This window comes from Colletotrichum spaethianum, assembly GCF_022836535.1.
Source record: "Colletotrichum spaethianum MAFF 239500 DNA, contig03, whole genome shotgun sequence".
Taxonomy (NCBI): domain Eukaryota; kingdom Fungi; phylum Ascomycota; class Sordariomycetes; order Glomerellales; family Glomerellaceae; genus Colletotrichum; species Colletotrichum spaethianum.
The window spans coordinates 419033-435078 of record NW_026054773.1 but is presented as its reverse complement, the minus strand read 5'-3'; the positions used below and the strand labels follow the sequence as shown (position 1 = coordinate 435078).

General features: G+C 56.1%; 6 protein-coding genes across 6 annotated transcripts; 4 read left to right on the top strand and 2 right to left on the bottom strand.

Moving 5' to 3' along the window:
* Nucleotides 1–2068: 2068 nt before the first annotated feature.
* Nucleotides 2069–3032, top strand: ColSpa_01590 (uncharacterized protein; the record flags this gene model as incomplete). The annotated part of the gene is made up of 2 exons (XM_049267802.1): nucleotides 2069–2497; nucleotides 2559–3032. The coding sequence occupies 2 exons, from the start codon at nucleotides 2069–2071 to the stop codon at nucleotides 3030–3032; spliced, it is 903 nt and encodes a 300-aa protein (XP_049123759.1).
* A 673-nt stretch (nucleotides 3033–3705) lies between these two features.
* ColSpa_01589 (protoheme IX farnesyltransferase, mitochondrial) lies at nucleotides 3706–5220 on the bottom strand (the record flags this gene model as incomplete). Its single annotated transcript, XM_049267801.1, has 1 exon — nucleotides 3706–5220. One exon carries the CDS (start codon nucleotides 5218–5220, stop codon nucleotides 3706–3708), a length of 1515 nt encoding a protein of 504 aa, XP_049123758.1.
* Nucleotides 5221–6345: 1125 nt separating this feature from the next.
* Nucleotides 6346–7536, top strand: ColSpa_01588 (4-O-methyl-glucuronoyl methylesterase; the record flags this gene model as incomplete). The annotated part of the gene is made up of 1 exon (XM_049267800.1): nucleotides 6346–7536. The coding sequence occupies one exon, from the start codon at nucleotides 6346–6348 to the stop codon at nucleotides 7534–7536; it is 1191 nt and encodes a 396-aa protein (XP_049123757.1).
* Nucleotides 7537–8770: 1234 nt separating this feature from the next.
* On the top strand, nucleotides 8771–10372 carry ColSpa_01587 (uncharacterized protein; the record flags this gene model as incomplete). The annotated part of the gene is made up of 1 exon (XM_049267799.1): nucleotides 8771–10372. The coding sequence occupies one exon, from the start codon at nucleotides 8771–8773 to the stop codon at nucleotides 10370–10372; it is 1602 nt and encodes a 533-aa protein (XP_049123756.1).
* A 190-nt stretch (nucleotides 10373–10562) lies between these two features.
* Nucleotides 10563–11359, bottom strand: ColSpa_01586 (uncharacterized protein; the record flags this gene model as incomplete). The annotated part of the gene is made up of 2 exons (XM_049267798.1): nucleotides 10563–10942; nucleotides 11191–11359. 2 exons carry the CDS (start codon nucleotides 11357–11359, stop codon nucleotides 10563–10565), a joined length of 549 nt encoding a protein of 182 aa, XP_049123755.1.
* Nucleotides 11360–14030: 2671 nt separating this feature from the next.
* On the top strand, nucleotides 14031–15862 carry ColSpa_01585 (uncharacterized protein; the record flags this gene model as incomplete). Its single annotated transcript, XM_049267797.1, has 3 exons — nucleotides 14031–14280; nucleotides 14586–15683; nucleotides 15741–15862. The coding sequence occupies 3 exons, from the start codon at nucleotides 14031–14033 to the stop codon at nucleotides 15860–15862; spliced, it is 1470 nt and encodes a 489-aa protein (XP_049123754.1).
* Between the last annotated feature and the right edge of the window lie 184 nt (nucleotides 15863–16046).

Sequence of the window (16046 nt, the reverse complement as noted above, 5' to 3'; positions counted from 1 at the left end):
TGGATATTGTTCTCGGGTATTCCGCCAAGGGCTCGTGTGCGGTGTTCGCTTCTGCTGCCATCCATCTTCCATAGCCGAGCGCTTGTTTCTAAGACGGTCGCCTCGGTGTTGCTTTGCAGCTGCTTCGCCTTCGGGAGGCCGTTTGGGATTGATGGAACGCATTGCTTCGATCCCTGCTATGCGTTGGTTCCGGGGACGACAGAAGCACGTAAAAATGGAGACCTGCGGATGAGGAGCAAGGGAGGCGGTGTACCCATTGGCAAGTTGTAGTTCAAGACATGTAGACACTTTAAGTTAAGGCATTGCTTGGGAAAAGCACTACGTAAGAAGGTGAAGTCAGGTCCATCGCCAGGACTTCTTGTGGAGAAAGACCGGCCCGCTGCGGGCCTTGACGACCTTCAAAGGGGCCTAGTGCTGGTCTATTTTCAGCCCTGGCCACTCAGAGATCCGGCCATCGCCCCCGATATCCACTGGTCATGAACGGCCCCACTCGCCTTCCAGGCGCGCGTCTAAATCAACCTTCAATTTCCAGCTTGTCGTTGTCCATGTCCACCTTCCCTCCATTCTACTAACATGGACACTCGCTACTGACAAACTCGTCCCTCGTCCTTCAGCCCCATGGGTTGCTCTGCTTTCCTCGATGCCAACTGGCTCATACCGACGCTGTTGTTATCCGCCTACCTTTACACGCGCCGTGCGAGGGAGTCTATGCAATTTCCCGCTGCTCGTGTTAGGTACCGGGACGCAATGAGTTCCCTCTACGATTTCGTTGCGCGTCTCCCGCTGCCCTCTTGGTCGATCAGAATGCAGATCGTCCCCCAGACAAAGCTGTCAACTGCTACGCAGCATCCACAACCGTACCGCACGGCAGGCCAGGTAAGGGTTCTTGACCCTCTGCACTTGGTTTAGCTAGCCTCTCTACCGCGCGCTCGTAGTCGTTGCTTGCCTCTAATGCGATGCGACTATCCTTCCTCATTTCCATCTGTCGGCCTCATTGGCTCATCCGCCGCGATCGTGGGGGCTCAGGTCCGCTCCAACAGGCTGGCGGTTCAACACTGGCGCCATCTGCTTGCTACCACTGCCCAGGGACTCGCTCGTCCGACTCCAGGGATGTCGTGGCATGATCCAGCCCTAATACTGCCGTTGAAGCTCTTCAGACGGGACACCGCAAGCGCGGCAAGGCTGGCGCCAACTCATACCCATCGTCTATGCCAGCTTAGACCCTCTTCTTGGCCCCATCCTCTTCCCGTTTAAGCTCTTGAGTCTCCTCTTCGGGACCCCGGCGACCCGTCCGATCATGCCAAGGGCATCGTAGCCGCCCTCCAGACCCGGCCAGTTCTACGCGCCCGACTTCAGACAGACGCCCATCCCGATGAGACGTCTAGCCAATGTCTGTAGCTCTAGGACTCGCTTCCTGTTCTTTTGGACACACGAGACGGGTTTCATGGCAGCTCTAGCAAGTCTGTTGGTCTTATTCAGTCAAGCTGCCTTGTTTCAGATTCCCATGACCCTAGTCTCATCGCAATCGCGCTTCTGCGCCTCTTTGTCTCCCTAACCGGCGGCGATATTGCTTAAAGTCAGGCCCCCATCTCAGGCTCCTCGACCTTCTCTCGATCTTGTATTCGCTCATCAACACTATTCTCTCCATCCCACAACGGTTTCTTTTTTTCCTCTTTCCGTCTCTTTTCCTTGTTTCCTTTTCCAGTCATAGTGGTCGCATTTCCTAAACCGGATTTCCATAGATTCCTTCGCACTATCTCATCTTCTTTCGTTCCATCTACTTGATCGTCCTATCACCAACGTCCACCTTTTCCTGAAAACCCTCCAGGCGAGGCACAGACACCAACAACATCGACACGAGACACTCGCTACAGATCCGTTTCCAGCAGTTTAACCAGTAATCTGCGCTCGTTTTACCCGTTAGGCAAGCTCTTCTAGTCGCCTTCTTTCCCGATATACACTCTCCAGAGTTATCATGCCCAAACATACACGGGCATCCAGTTCAGGCCACAACCACTACGGCAACCCGATGCCAGTTTCTCTTGCCCCTGCTGCAAACCCTATCGCCATGTACAACCAACGCATGACCATGCCGCAGTCGGCCTATTATACCATGCCTTCTTCTTCTGCCCCGATGCAGCAGCAGCCGCAGCCAACATACGAGAGCTACGCTCCGGTGTCTGCACCCCCCGTTGCTGTACCCCCTATGCAACACCGAGCCTCCTCCGGGGCCTGGACTCCCCAAGATGATCAACAGCTTCTTGCGGCTCGCGCCCAGGGCCTCAACTGGGGCCAAATCCAGATGTCCTACTTCCCTAGCAAGACCCCTAACGCCTGCAGAAAGCGCCATGAGCGTCTGATGGAACGCAAAGGGGCCGACGACTGGGACAACCGCAAGCTTGAACGCCTGGCCAAGGAGTACATGAGCATGAGAAAAGAGATATGGTCGGGCCTTGCGGCCCGCACCGGCGAGAAGTGGAATGTCGTCGAGGCCAAGGTAAGATGGACCTCTCAACGCACAATCTTACAAGACGGGTGCTAACTTTTTCTCCCATAAGTGCATGTCGAACGGTCTCAAGAATCTGCAAAGCGCGTCTCGCGCCGGAGCTAGACGGGAGCGCCTCGAATCGGGGCAGCCACTACCACCAGGGTATGACGATGACAGCGGCATCAGCGGCCTCGGGCTTACCCCAGTTGACGAGCTAGACGCGTCCTACAGTAGTCCAGAGACAGTGTCCTCCGGGCATTCTGCCAGCGGTAGCAGCACCTCGGCAGCGGGCTACGTCGCCTCCCTCCATCACCTACAACCCCTTCACGCCGGCCAGTACGGTTACGGTCATACCGGCGCCCATCATGGATATACTAGCTCGGTCTCCTCGAACGGCTCGGTCAACGGCGGATACGGCCACGGCCAGTCACAATCTCCCAGCCCCTACCTCCACCCCCACGGCCAGAGACTGCCCAGCGTGGATATGGGTATAGATGCCATTATCAACCGACCGGGTGGTGGTGGTGGTCAGCAGCAGATGTAACTGCATGACATGAGTAATGAGCCCTTTCAATGGCGTTAACTTGGAGTTTCGGGGGGCTTCTCTTTCTGTCCCTTTTCTTCCCTTTCTCTTTTCCACCTACTTCGTCATTTGGCAATGGGGTATGACACCGCCCTTGGGCAGCTCGAGGCGGTGTCTTAGGCGTTGCGGGGGTCGTTTCGAACATAGCCAGAAAACGGGCATGATAAGTGCCGACTTTTTGGCAGGCAAACCGGACACACTCTTTCAACAGTTTGGCTTTTTCTTTATTCCACTTTTTCTTACTTCTTCTTGCGAGACAGAACAGCACATGGATACCAGGCTTTTCCATCTAATGACGAATGGTCAGAATAGCAACTGGAGAGGTGGGGCATGATACTTGTGTATATTAGCATTTATAGATACCAGAGGACGCAGACCAGGTTGACAAAATGGGGCTTGGAGAATGCAAACGTATCGCTTTTTATCTTGTTCAAAGGAAGACAATGCGCAATCTCTATTCGAATACCCTGCCGTCTCCTGGCGGATAACATTGGAATATGTTACAGAGCAAGGTCGGTATCTTGAACCCGAAAATCTAGGCCAAGGCCATAATGGGACCGATCATTTTTTCCATGAGACAAAGGAGCACACTATCATACATTCAAATCCTACACCTTGTCAGGGCCGGCCGGCTTTAGCTGCCCCGTGGCGTCGGCATAGCGACAGGCATCTCATCTAGCTCATCTTCCCACTCATCCTCATCTTCGCCGAAGATGCTGTTCCACACACGGCTCCACATGCCCTTCTTCTGAAGCAGCGCCAACACCATAACGACAGGCAGATGCCAGACGCTGGCCCAAAACAGGCCCCTCGCCGAGCCCTTGTGGCCCTCGTACTTCCAGAACCGCACGGCTTCCCGCGTCAACCAGACGTTGACGGGCAAACTCGTCACGGCGAAGCTCCACTCCGTAACGCCCGCAGCGCAGAGCGCCACGCACAGAGGGATGAAGGCAATGCTGTAACGGAGAGCCACGCGCGCGTTGCGGGCCGGATTGGTCCAGGCAAGCATCCGGAGTCCCGCCGCCTTGTACTCTTCCCTAATGGGCCACGAAAGCGCCATGAAGTGGGGGAACTGCCAGGCGAAGAGAAGCCCGGCCATGAGCCAGCCGCCGATGGAGCTGCCGTCGCTGGCGAGGAGCAGCTCGCGCCAAGACCCATCTCCTGAAGCGGTCTCGCCTGCCGCGGCGGCCCAGCCCATGAGAGGGGGGATGCCGCCGATTACAGCGCCGATCCACGTGTTGGCGGCGCTGAAGGCCTTCATCGGAGTGTACATGCCGGCGTATAGGACAATGTTGGCACCTCCGAGGAAGGCGACAGTCGGGTTGACGCCGAAGTACAGCGCGCCCACGCCCGTCAGAGCCGTCGTGACGGCGAAGAGCACGGCTGCCCGCTTCGTGAGCAGTCCCCTGACCAAGGGGCGGTTTCGTGTGCGAGACATCTTGGCGTCGGTCGCGGGCTCGTAGAGCATGTTGAGGGAGTTGGCCGAGGCGGAGCACAGGGCGGTGCCGGTGGTCAGGAAGAGCAGCGTCAACGGGCTGAGCGAGGGTGACTCGGTGATAGCGGGCGTGAGGAAGCTAGGGACGGGATATAGGGCGTAGGATGCCATGGCCGTCAGGACCACGAGCGCCGAGAGTCGGGGCTTGGAGAGGGAGAGGAGGGTTGAGAAGATGCGGCGAGCGGAATGAGCGGGCTGCTGAGCGGCGACGGTCGTCAGGGCGGAGGATGCATCTTGAGGAAGAGGCACTTCGGAGGATGTGGCGGCGGCGGCGGCGGCGGCTTCGGCGGCTTTGCGCTTCGCGGCCTGTCGGCGACGGTGTGGGAGTTCGTGGTTCACGTCGAGGGGCGTCGTCGGCTCGGAACGCACGTTGGAGGAAGAGGAGGACGGCGCAACGGAAGCCGAGGAGCTCCGGCTGCCCAATGGTCGGGGTCGGACATTGGCGCGGTCGAGGACGCTGTTGGGGAGGAAGTAGCTGGCACTAAGACGGACGGCGGGCGCGGCCTTGGGTGCCGTCGTCGAGGCGGCGCGCCGCGGGATCAGAGGCAACGGGATGATGCCGCCTCGCGGGGCACTTGAGGCTTGACGGATGCATTGGCGACAGACGTTATCGAGTCGGGTGGGGCGCATGAGTGTATTGGGAGCTGGCCGCATTGTAATTGCTCTGCTCTGCGCTCATGTCGGCCTGGCTGGGGGAAATTGCTCAAGGTCGGCGGCGGCGGTGGCGGCAGATATTCGCTGGTAAACCTTCTCTTACTGTGCCATGCGGGTGGCGCGTTCGGGGGTTTGAGGCTGGAATATGGAGACGACAAACTGGGATGGCCGAGATAGGTCGCACCTAAAGAGAGGCCTGGGGTGTTCCTCCGAAGAATTGGCTTGTGGACCAAGACTGGATGTCGGCTCGAGCGTGAGGATAGGGGAGCCGCAAAGTGAAGGACGTAAGAGAAGAGAATCAGCCGGGTGACGGCCAGTGTCTTACGAATGGGCTCAGAAAATATTTGGCCAATCAGAGCAGGGCTGTTGGAGGAAGAAAGTGGCTCCACCGGGGAGCACGCCGGCCGTTGGTGATCTCGGCGACCGTCAACTTCCCGTTGACAGCTGTCCACCGAGCCCGGTGTATCTCGGTGGCTGATCCGTGAAGTTCCTCCATCCGGACATAGCAATCCCAGATTCCCCCATTGCTAAATGCTCCATGAGCTCCGAGCCTCGAAGACACATTACGAGGATCCCATGACCCCGCCCATGCACTCTAATCTCGTCACTAATCCCGTTACACAGCTGGCACTCCCTTAATTCAGCCGACCCAGACCTTTGCTTGACCGGCCACTTGCTAACCATTTCGGGTCGCATTAAATAAGCAGCAGCTACGAGCTTGGCCCATCCGTCCAGTCTGGGCCATATAGTCGGCTGTCTGGAAGCAATGATATGTGTCGATCTGTGGAAGCCGGCGGGGCAAGATGACGGCAGTTGACTTTGATGCAACGTCAAAGCCCTCGCGCCTTGATTGTATTTGTTCAATCTCGTCCGTTGGCATTACCGGCTAATTCGAGATTATGTCGAAGTTGTTCACGATTATCCAAATAACGTGATTCTGCCGGTTTGCAGTCGTCCAGATGCCTACTCACGCAAAGACATCCGTTTCTCCGACGAGTTGTGAGTATAAAGACGCGAAGTATTCAATAGACAGCCACTTTAAGTCAAGCTCGTCACCATCACCTCCTCACAAAGTAGCGTCATCTCTCAAACATTAAGCAACTCTTCGGAGCTCACGGCAAAACGATGAATATTCGCACGGCTGTTCTTCTTCTCGCAGGTACGGCTCTGGCTCTTCCCGCCGAGACCATCTTTGCGCGGCAGGTCACCGACTGCAGCAAGGCCAAGACCACTGCCCCAGCCATCAACGACGCCAAGCTGCCCGACCCCTTTACCTTCGTCGACGGTTCAAAAGTTACCACCAAGGACGACTGGGTATGCCGCGCAACCGAGATACAGAACGTTATGGAACAGTATGAGCTCGGAGACTTCCCTCCGCCTCCGGACAAAGTCGAGGCCACTCTGTCTGGCGGCAACCTGAACGTGAAGGTCACCGTTGGTAGTGCGAGCATCAGCATGAGTGCTGCCATCAAGAAGCCCTCCAGCAGCGGTCCGTTCCCCGCCATCATCGGCATCGGTGGCGCCAGTATACCCATCCCCGGTACCGTCGCGCAAATCACCTTTGGCAACGACGCGTTCGCCGCGCAGAACGGCCAGGGCAGCAGAGGCCAGGGCCTCTTCTACAATCTCTTTGGCCGGCAGCACAGCGCTGGCGCGCTGACGGCGTGGGCCTGGGGCGTGGGCAGGATCATCGACGGCCTTGAGCAGCTCGGCGCCGCGCAGACAGGCATCGACACCAAGAGGCTCGGCGTAACGGGGTGCTCGAGAAACGGAAAGGGCGCATTCGTTGTCGGTGCCCTGGAGAAGAGGATTGCTCTGACGATCCCGCAAGAGTCGGGCTCGGGCGGAGCCGCGTGCTGGCGCATTTCGGACAGCGAGAAGAACAAGGGCAAGAACATCCAGACGTCAGGGCAGATTGTCGGGGAGAACGTCTGGTTCTCGCCCAACTTCAACACGTGGGCCACCAAGTCTTCCCAGGTACCCGAGGACCACCATCTGTTGGCCGGGCTCGTGGCGCCGCGAGGCCTCTACGTGGCCGAGAACGACATTGACTGGCTGGGCCCCGTGTCGACGACGGGGTGTATGAAGGCCGGACGGCTCATCTACCAGGCTCTGGGAGTGCCGGAGAACATGGGATTTTCCTTGGTCGGCGGGCATAACCATTGCCAATTCCCGAGCGGGCAAAACGCCGAGTTGACGCAGTACATCAACTATTTCCTGCTCAACTCCGCAACGAAGCCGTCGCTTCTTGAGCGCAGCACTGTCAATGTCAACGTGCGGGACTATGCGTCCTGGACGGCGCCTACGCTTTCTTGATGAACGGGTCGATCGGTGATACGATGGGACGCTCGGCATAAGATCATAAGATGGTCAAGGGAGATGGGCAACTCGAATGTTGGGAACGGAGCGTCGGGGGGATTATGCTCGAACTAAGTCAGAATTACTCGATAACAGACAGACATATCCTTGTTCACTGCATGTGGTCTTGAAGTACTTGAAAATGAGAACCTACCAGCAGTCGCCACAACGAGCCGTCGAGTGGCCAGGAAATGCACCATTCGGATCCTAAGTCCGCGACAATATCATTGGGGTTTGCACGTTCGGACGGCAACACACGGAGAAGACACGGGGTGTATCGCAAGCATGTGAAAATGAGGCTCACCATGCCATGACATCAATTGCTCCTGCTCTCCAAGTGCCGAGGCACGGCAAGTTAATGTGCGTTTATTACACATTGGACCACGCAAGTCTGCATCGGGGTCAGATGCTTCAAGCGTTGGGAAGACATGGGTCGATTCAACGTCGAGGACGAATCCATACGCACTGGATAGAGCCTTAGACCAACCAATCAACAACGCCGTGGCGCCTGGGTTAGCTCAGGTACGTCCAATTACGCTCTAATGATGTGTCCAATGGACTGGGACCGGAACTGGCCCCGAGCCGTAGGCTGCGCCAGGGAGCAATCCACATGCTTGAGCGCTGCCTTTTCCCACCAAAACTTTTCGAGACATCTTCAAGATACCTGCAGTGACTTTTATCCCAATCACAAGCCTGCCATGATCCATCTCCGAACGTGTCAAAAAGACAGAGACGACGTCGGTACAATAAAAAAAAAGGAAAAAAGACAGGGGCCGTGGCAAGGGCCGATCCAGTGTTTGCAGTCAATATCGTCATCCAATCCATGTAGTTCCCTCCCTGCTTAGCCCTGCTTAAGTACCTTTGCTGTACCCCGTGCCGGACGATCTCAACAAAACACATCACATGAAGTCCGCCAACATCCGCTACGAACAATCATTCACGTACCCTCTGCACCGATAAGAATCGTCGGAAAAGGGTCCAAATCCTCTGTTCTCGTCATTCTCACGCCATGGGATTTAGAAACCCCCTACTTGTCTAAATAGTCACTCAGCACTCACTAAAGCTCTCGGCCGGGCTTATTGCTTCCTCTCACACAGACATACACAGACACATACACACCCACTTTCTTTTATACCGTCTCGTGGCTTCGTCAACTTACAACAACGCACGCGTCACCTAGCATCGCCTCAAAATGCTGAACCGCACTTTCCATGAGTGGGTGTTTATTCGTACCTGGATAATACTTATGCGCTACCCAATTGTCCCCTACACATCAATTCTCACAGCTTGTTACCTTGGCGCCAACTACAGCCAGTCACCGGCGCGATGGATAACAACCGCTCAAGTTATTGTCGGCATGATGCTGATTGAGGTGCTATACATCTTTTTCATCTGGATGCCATACACGCGGCGTCTTAAAGAGCCTGCCAAACACCCGCCGCCGTCGTCGCCGACAGAGCGCCGAGCTCTGTTTGAACGATGTATGGGCACAGTCCCAGATTACGAATACTATCTTCGCATGTGGTTTTTAGGCGCTGAGCCATCTGAAATACGCCACGACAATATGCGCGAATTCCTGCTTTGGGCCTTTTTTGACGTTGAAGAGGGAAGCGACAATAAGCTGAGCCCCGTGGAGAACTACGACGTCGAGGTGGACGAATACATTGCCTATATCGAAAAAGGCTTGGGCAGGGCGATCGAGCCGGGGCGGGGCCGTGCCAAGTGCTTGCGGCTCACCATCGACTCCATCGAGCCGGCATTCCGCACCGTCTGGTGGTACGCGACTATGGCCCTCCTAGACCACGCCACTCACGTCCTTCTCCTTCTCAACGGTTTTGAGTACTACGCGCAGCCACGAGAGAAGGCCATATTCCCGCCACGGCTACAACAGATGTTTGCCAGTCGCCGTACCTCGGCCGGGAACTTAAGTTACTGGCACCGTCCTCATCGTTCAGAGGGGCTACCTGTCGTCTTCCTCCACGGTATCGGCATTGGCTTGTGGCCGTATATCGATTTCCTCGCCGGGATCAGTGGTGCAAAGGGCAAGGGTCAGACTGGCGTCATTGCTCTCGAGATTCTGCCCGTTTGCTTCCGGCTGACAGAACCGCCGCTTGGGAAGGAGGTGTTCCTGGAACAGTTCAAGAAGATACTGGACCGTCACATGTGGGACAAGTTTGCCCTTGTGTCTCACTCGTACGGTTCCATCTTGTCGACCCACGCCATGCGATGCCCAGAATTACAAGCGAGGATGTCACGGGCGGTGCTCATTGACCCCGTCAGCATACTGCTCCATCTGCCTGACGTCGCTTACAACTTCACGCGTCGACAACCAACAACTGCCAACGAATGGCAACTGTGGTATTTCGCTAGCACGGATCCCGGAGTTGCGCATTGCCTTGGCAGATACTTCTTTTGGAGGGAGAATGCCATCTGGGCAGACGAACTGGTCGGTCGCACTGCAGAATCGGGGCGTGCGTGCGATGACCGGAAGGAAGCGAGGCAGGTTACTGTATGTTTATCAGGGCTGGACCTGATAGTCGATAGCCATGCTGTAGCCAAGTATTTGGCCGGGGAAGACCGGGCGCATCACCCCGCATGGTTGCAGGGCGAACATGGCCAGAGTAACGTTGCCGACCCAAAGACAGGACCCATGCCAGACGGGGATTTCGAGCATCACCGCTCCGCCGGGTTAGGCATCAACATCCTCTGGTTTCCGAACAAGGACCATGCGCAGGTGTTCGATTCCCCGCGGGGTAAAGCGCGGATCACGGCCGCTATAAGAGGCGAATCTTAAGTAAGGTAGACATTGGACGGATATCATAGCATCGGCATAGTCATCCATCGCAAGAGCCGAAAATACCACGACAAGGTGACATTTCAGTCTTGCATTTAGTTCGTTCGCCAGAGCTTTGCGCTTCCGCAGGTCGATCGGCCAGTCACCACCGGTTGTCGGCCATCCCCATGAAGGAGCGATGGCGTTATGGTTACTTCGCTTCATCACCTCCCCAATCCGTCAAGCCCACCTTGACCGGTTGAGAACCGCTGCGAGTAATGACCCACACGGTATCTTGGTCCGACTCGTTGAGCATCTGGTGCTCTGTCCAAGACGGGATGAAGGCAAAATCGCCCGTGGACATCTCATGCCGCTTGACGTCTTGTCCCGCACCGGGGCTGACAAGCAAAACACCGGTTCCGGAAGCCATATAAACGATGGTATCTTGGCACACATTAGAAACGCATCGCTGCTGCGGCGCGGTGAGAGGCTTCCAGCGTTGGAGATGGGGTAGATGGGAGGGGGTTTGGTTCTGACCTTGCTCGCCATGGTGGCGGATAGCCGATGTCGCGTGTGCGTTGAGAGTAAGGACTGCTTCCATTAGCCACAAAGAGCTTGTCGAACAGTGGGTAAGGGGCAATAGAAGTCAGTAGCAGCGTGAACGCCACCCTCAAATAGAGACGCTCTGGAAGCGCTTTGCGGCTATAACACTGCAGTTGGCAGACTAGCGACTCGGCTGGAACATGCCGGCTGATGTTGCACAGAGAGTGGTGCGTAATTCGAGGAGCAAGTCACGCAGAGGCCGAGGGGACAGTATCATGGGAGCAACGTTCACTTACCCGATGCGCAGAGCTTATCGCTTTTGCTGACAACGGCATCGGCTTCGTTGGCAGAACCGGGTTGCAGAGTTGCATCGGAAGCGCGGAGGGTGCTCGCTTTGGTGATGGATGCCGAGGAGGGAATAATCATGGGTAGCAAGTCGTTGATGAGAGGGATGAGAGAAGCCATGGTGTCCTGCAGGGCCCAGCCAGGGATCCAATAACCCACCGGTGGACTGGTTGGGGACGCTCTGTTCTGGTTTGGCCGGTCTCGGCTGAGTCGCCAACAGGGACCGAGGCTTGGAGCGAGTTCTTGTGTGCTCTGGAGTGACGAGTACGAACTGGGCTGTGTTGTTTTGCGTTGCGTTGTGTTTGTGGTGAAGACAACCTTCCACTGGCGGCCGGACGCTATGGCCCAAGTAGGAAGGAGACGTCGGGCGGACTGAGAGTCAAGTGGGAACTGAAGTGAGCTCCGGCAGTGGTTCGGGCGAATGACCCCGGGGTGATGGAGTATATGTGTTTGGGCGGTGTCGGTGTGGGCGTCTCTGGCTAATCCGAAGCTGTCGTTTCAAGACAAAGTTGATGAATGTCGTGTATCGAAGCCAGGGCGGCGCCTTTGTAGCGATGCAGATATCCGTCTGTGGGTGCGTTTGGTGTAGACGAGCAGCGGGACCCTCCAAGATGGTGAAGACGGATGATCTTGTACCCTGGGTGTTATTTTCTCAGGGTGTGACAAGCCAAGATGCGTCAGATGAAGAGGCTCGTTGTTGCATTGAGAGAGAGAAAGCAGAGGAAGAGGAAGGAGGAGAGAGACTAAAGCAACTGAGTGCCTACCTAATCGGGTAGGCGGGCTCGCTAAGCTGTATTGCGGGATATAATGCTTAGATCAGTATCACTGTCCCTGTTAACGAGGCCATCGACATTTGGATATATCCATACCTGTATACCTACCCAGCACCCATTGGAGAATGTCACATCCAACATGGGTTGACTTAACAGTGTACACCGACCCAGAACCAACGAGAACCAACGAGCACACCTTGCAAGCACCCCGTAGCAGTTCTCTTCCAACAAGTCTTGGCTGGTACTTTTTGAAGCTGTATGGATTCTAATGAGGCTAGGCTAGGGCCTTTTGAACTGTGGTGCGATGTAAAGGAGCAGGCACGGGTTTCTTGGCCAATGCAATGTATTGGCTGTCAGCGTTTTGAGTGAGAGGTGCGCCCAAGAGCTGAGGGTCCGGGCCCGGGGTATGCTTTGGTGTTTATTGATCTTCTCTGAAGCGAGGTGAGCTTGCCTCCTGCAAGTGGATGAAGGCTACTCCCTAATGCGAGGCGATGCTCGGTCAGCTGGCGCTCCGACTCATGGACCCCTTCAACCTCCGTTATCTCGCATCTTGCCTAGAGCACACCACAAGTAAGCGATGGTGTTATTGTGTTGGAGTCTGGCCGGCTACAACCCGGCGGAAGCGTGTCAATATCTATCGCAAGCCACCCGATAAGCGACCCCAAAGTTACTGACCTCATTGCTTTCTCAAACTTTTTAGTCAGCCGACTCCCCGCAGTCTGCTCCCGGCTCCGGTTCTCGGTACCTGACCCCTGGTTCGCGAAGTCGTCCCATCTGCGCAAGGATTAAGATGCGACGTGATGCCCAGCTCAGGGTAGCGGCATAGGTGTAACTTGCATGGCCTCCGTCGACCTGCACGACACCCTCTCTCTCTCTCTCTCTCTCTCTCTCTCTCTCTCTCTCTGCGTTGGATGAAATACTGCTGCATACCTTGCTGTGAACCTGCACCGTCGGCATGGCAGGCACACTAGCCCAACATCTACATCTATTCTTGGACACCCACCTTATAGTCAAGCAGCATCACATCACGTTCATCCCCATTGACCTTGACCTTGTCCTCGGAGTATACCGCATACTTTAGAAGACGAACAGCCTTCCTATTCCGAAGTCCAGGTCCCGTTCATCCTATCCCTCGTCCACTTGCCCAGCCACTGATTGGCATCTACATTAGTCGTGGCCCGACCGACAACGGCATATTGCCTTGCTTAAGTCAAGGCAGGCGTCCTCTGTCCGTTTCGGTCCTACTTCCGCCGGCTTCCCTGGGTCCCTAACCAACCTTACCGTAACGTCCTCTTTGCCGACACCACCACCATCCGCACGTTGCCCAGGACCAGAATCTAGATCCGTCGTCTGGCACGAGACTGTCTCTGGTTGGTGGTTCTCTATCTGATCCGCAAACCATTGCCGTCACCAACATTGCCAGACGCACCCCGGCCGCCTCGGCTCCCGCTGCCGCTGTTGCCGTTGCCCCCTGCCGCCAGTGTCATCGCTGCTTTCTCTCATTCTGGCCTAGCTCTGCGCCGTAACCGGGGTTTTGCAGGGACGAGCTTCTGGCCCGTCCGCGACCGCAACCAAAAGGCCTGACTGTCACTGTCACTGCGTACAGAACCCAGCTCATCCGACACACCCTCGCGCCGGCTGGTCGGAGACGTGGAGACTGGGACCTGGAGTCATGACCCCAACATCGCTCCCACTGACGACTCCCCCGTGCATCACCCTTGGCCGACTTCAACCTTCGTGGCATGCCACTTCTCGACTTAAGAAGACAGCAATTCCAGTCACGCTACGACCATCCCACAAACGACTGTCGCGGTCACTTCGCACTCAACCCAGATCGACGTCATTGATCACGAATCATCCCCCTACACCTCGACCAGCTACGATTACTGGTTGGCACCGCTCTCTGTATCACACTGGCATTTCAATCGAGCTACAACGACTCATCTCCCCTCACCTTCAGATCTTGGCAACATCCTACGCGGTCTGGTCTCTCATAAGGCATGGGCACGCCCAGCAGGATGGATACAACCCCCCCATCACCCGCCTCCTCTGTCGCCGGGTCGAATGAGCCAACCCACGATACTGCATCCACAGCGAGCAGCAATTACGGCGGCATCGACCCCGAGGTCGAGGAAAACCTTTACATACTACCATACGTCTCCGATGAGGGCCTGCGCAGCGACGCCAGAGATCGCCGCAAGATCATCGGATCCTCCCAGGACGACTATTATCCTCTTCCTGCCGATTTTAGTGCCGCTGCATCAGCTGGTATGTCACCCATCAACTCCTGGCCTCATCACTTGGGATCCCTCTGACCGCCTTGGACGCGCTAGAAGCGAATTCCCTGCCTCCGGACACCAGTTGTCGCCTCCTCTCGCTACCCTCCGAGCTAATCGATGCGATCCTTGCTTACCTGCCTCCTTGCGACCTGGCCATTGTCTCCGAGACGTGTCGAAGCCTTCACGCACATGCCACGTCTGACGTCCACTGGTATCAGAGGGTGCAGGCAAATGTCCCTGGCACAAAACTCGAAACTCCGTACCCGTGCCGTACGTACCGCGAACTATACGCAGCACACGATCCGAGATGGTTCCTACCAAAGTACAAGATCTGGTTTTGCGATCGCGACCTCATGGGGAAAATGATTGTCGTACGGTATGACCAGCGAAGGGGTTGCATCGAAGGGTACCAGTTGTTGGCCGTCAGCAACCGCACCACGTACCAACACTGGCCTGCCGACAACAGCGTGGTAATCCATGCTTTCGAGCCTCGTGTTAAGTTGCATTTGGACAAGCCGGTGCTTCAGTTCCATGCACGTAGCCTAGAAGATAACGAAGACTCAACTGGCATACTGGGAAATCGGTTCCTCCCAGAGATACCCATGGTGATTGACGACCGCTCCGACGCCATGTTCAGCAATTTCCTGATGGCCCGTCCCCTGGACACTGCAACTGCCACTTCTAGAATGGAGGCGCCGTTCCCCTACGGCAATGTTTGGCCTCCACCCGCCATACCTGCCCGCCACCGTGTGGCTGGCGTCGCTTCCGGCTTGGACGGCGATGATCTTGCCCCTGGCGATCTGCCTACTCGGCGAGCCGAGGCCTCAGATCAAGCCTTTCGCATTCGTCAGTGGATGGAGATGGCCGGGGGCCCAACGCCGGGGCTGTTTCTTGGGGCAGGGCCCGTTGGTTTGATCCAGGCGATTCAAGCTAACATGGGTATGGTAGGAGGAGGACGAGGTGTTCCTGGTGTGCACATTGGCGAAGAAGTGGTCACCTATTCGACCCTCGATCCTGTCGTATACACACCGACCCCGCTCAAACCATGGCGTGGCATCTGGGTTGGCGACTACAGCGGACACGGTTGCGAGTTCTTGCTGATCAATCAGCCCGACGAAGAAGAGGTTTCTGACGAGGAACTTGGCCTGGTCCGTGGCGTCGACGAGTGCGAGAAGGAATGGGCAAAGCGACGTACCGATGCGCGTGTGCACCGAGGTCGCTTAGAAGCAATCAAGCTCACTGGCGACCCAAACGTTCCCAGAGGAGAGTACACGTTTGTGGCAGACGACTTGGGCGAGGCCGGGTTTGTTGGACATGCTCAGGAACCGCCGTTCCAGGGCACGCGCGTGGTCAAGAGCAAAGGGCATGTCGCCGGAACGGGTTTCCTTGATGGTTTGTCATACCTGTCATACAACGCTTGTTTCAATCGTACTGACCAGTGATGTTCAGATAAGTACATCGAGTCACAGCTTATGCTGATTTCTCACGATCGGCTCGCCCAGTACTGGGTCGGTTTCGGGCATATCAGTTTCTTCGAGCGAGTGAACATTGAAGAGTTCATGTCGCCCTGAGTTCAATATGTTCAACCGCATTAAGAAGTGTGGAGACCACGTAGTTTTCAGGACAGCCACCTAGTTGAATGTTGAACCAAACGACGGGATGAAGATTCCCATCGCTTAGCGCCTGAACTCTGTTTGACAGGACATGAACTAGAGCTTTTCTTTCAAGTGCACGCCACTCCTCTCCTTCTATCAT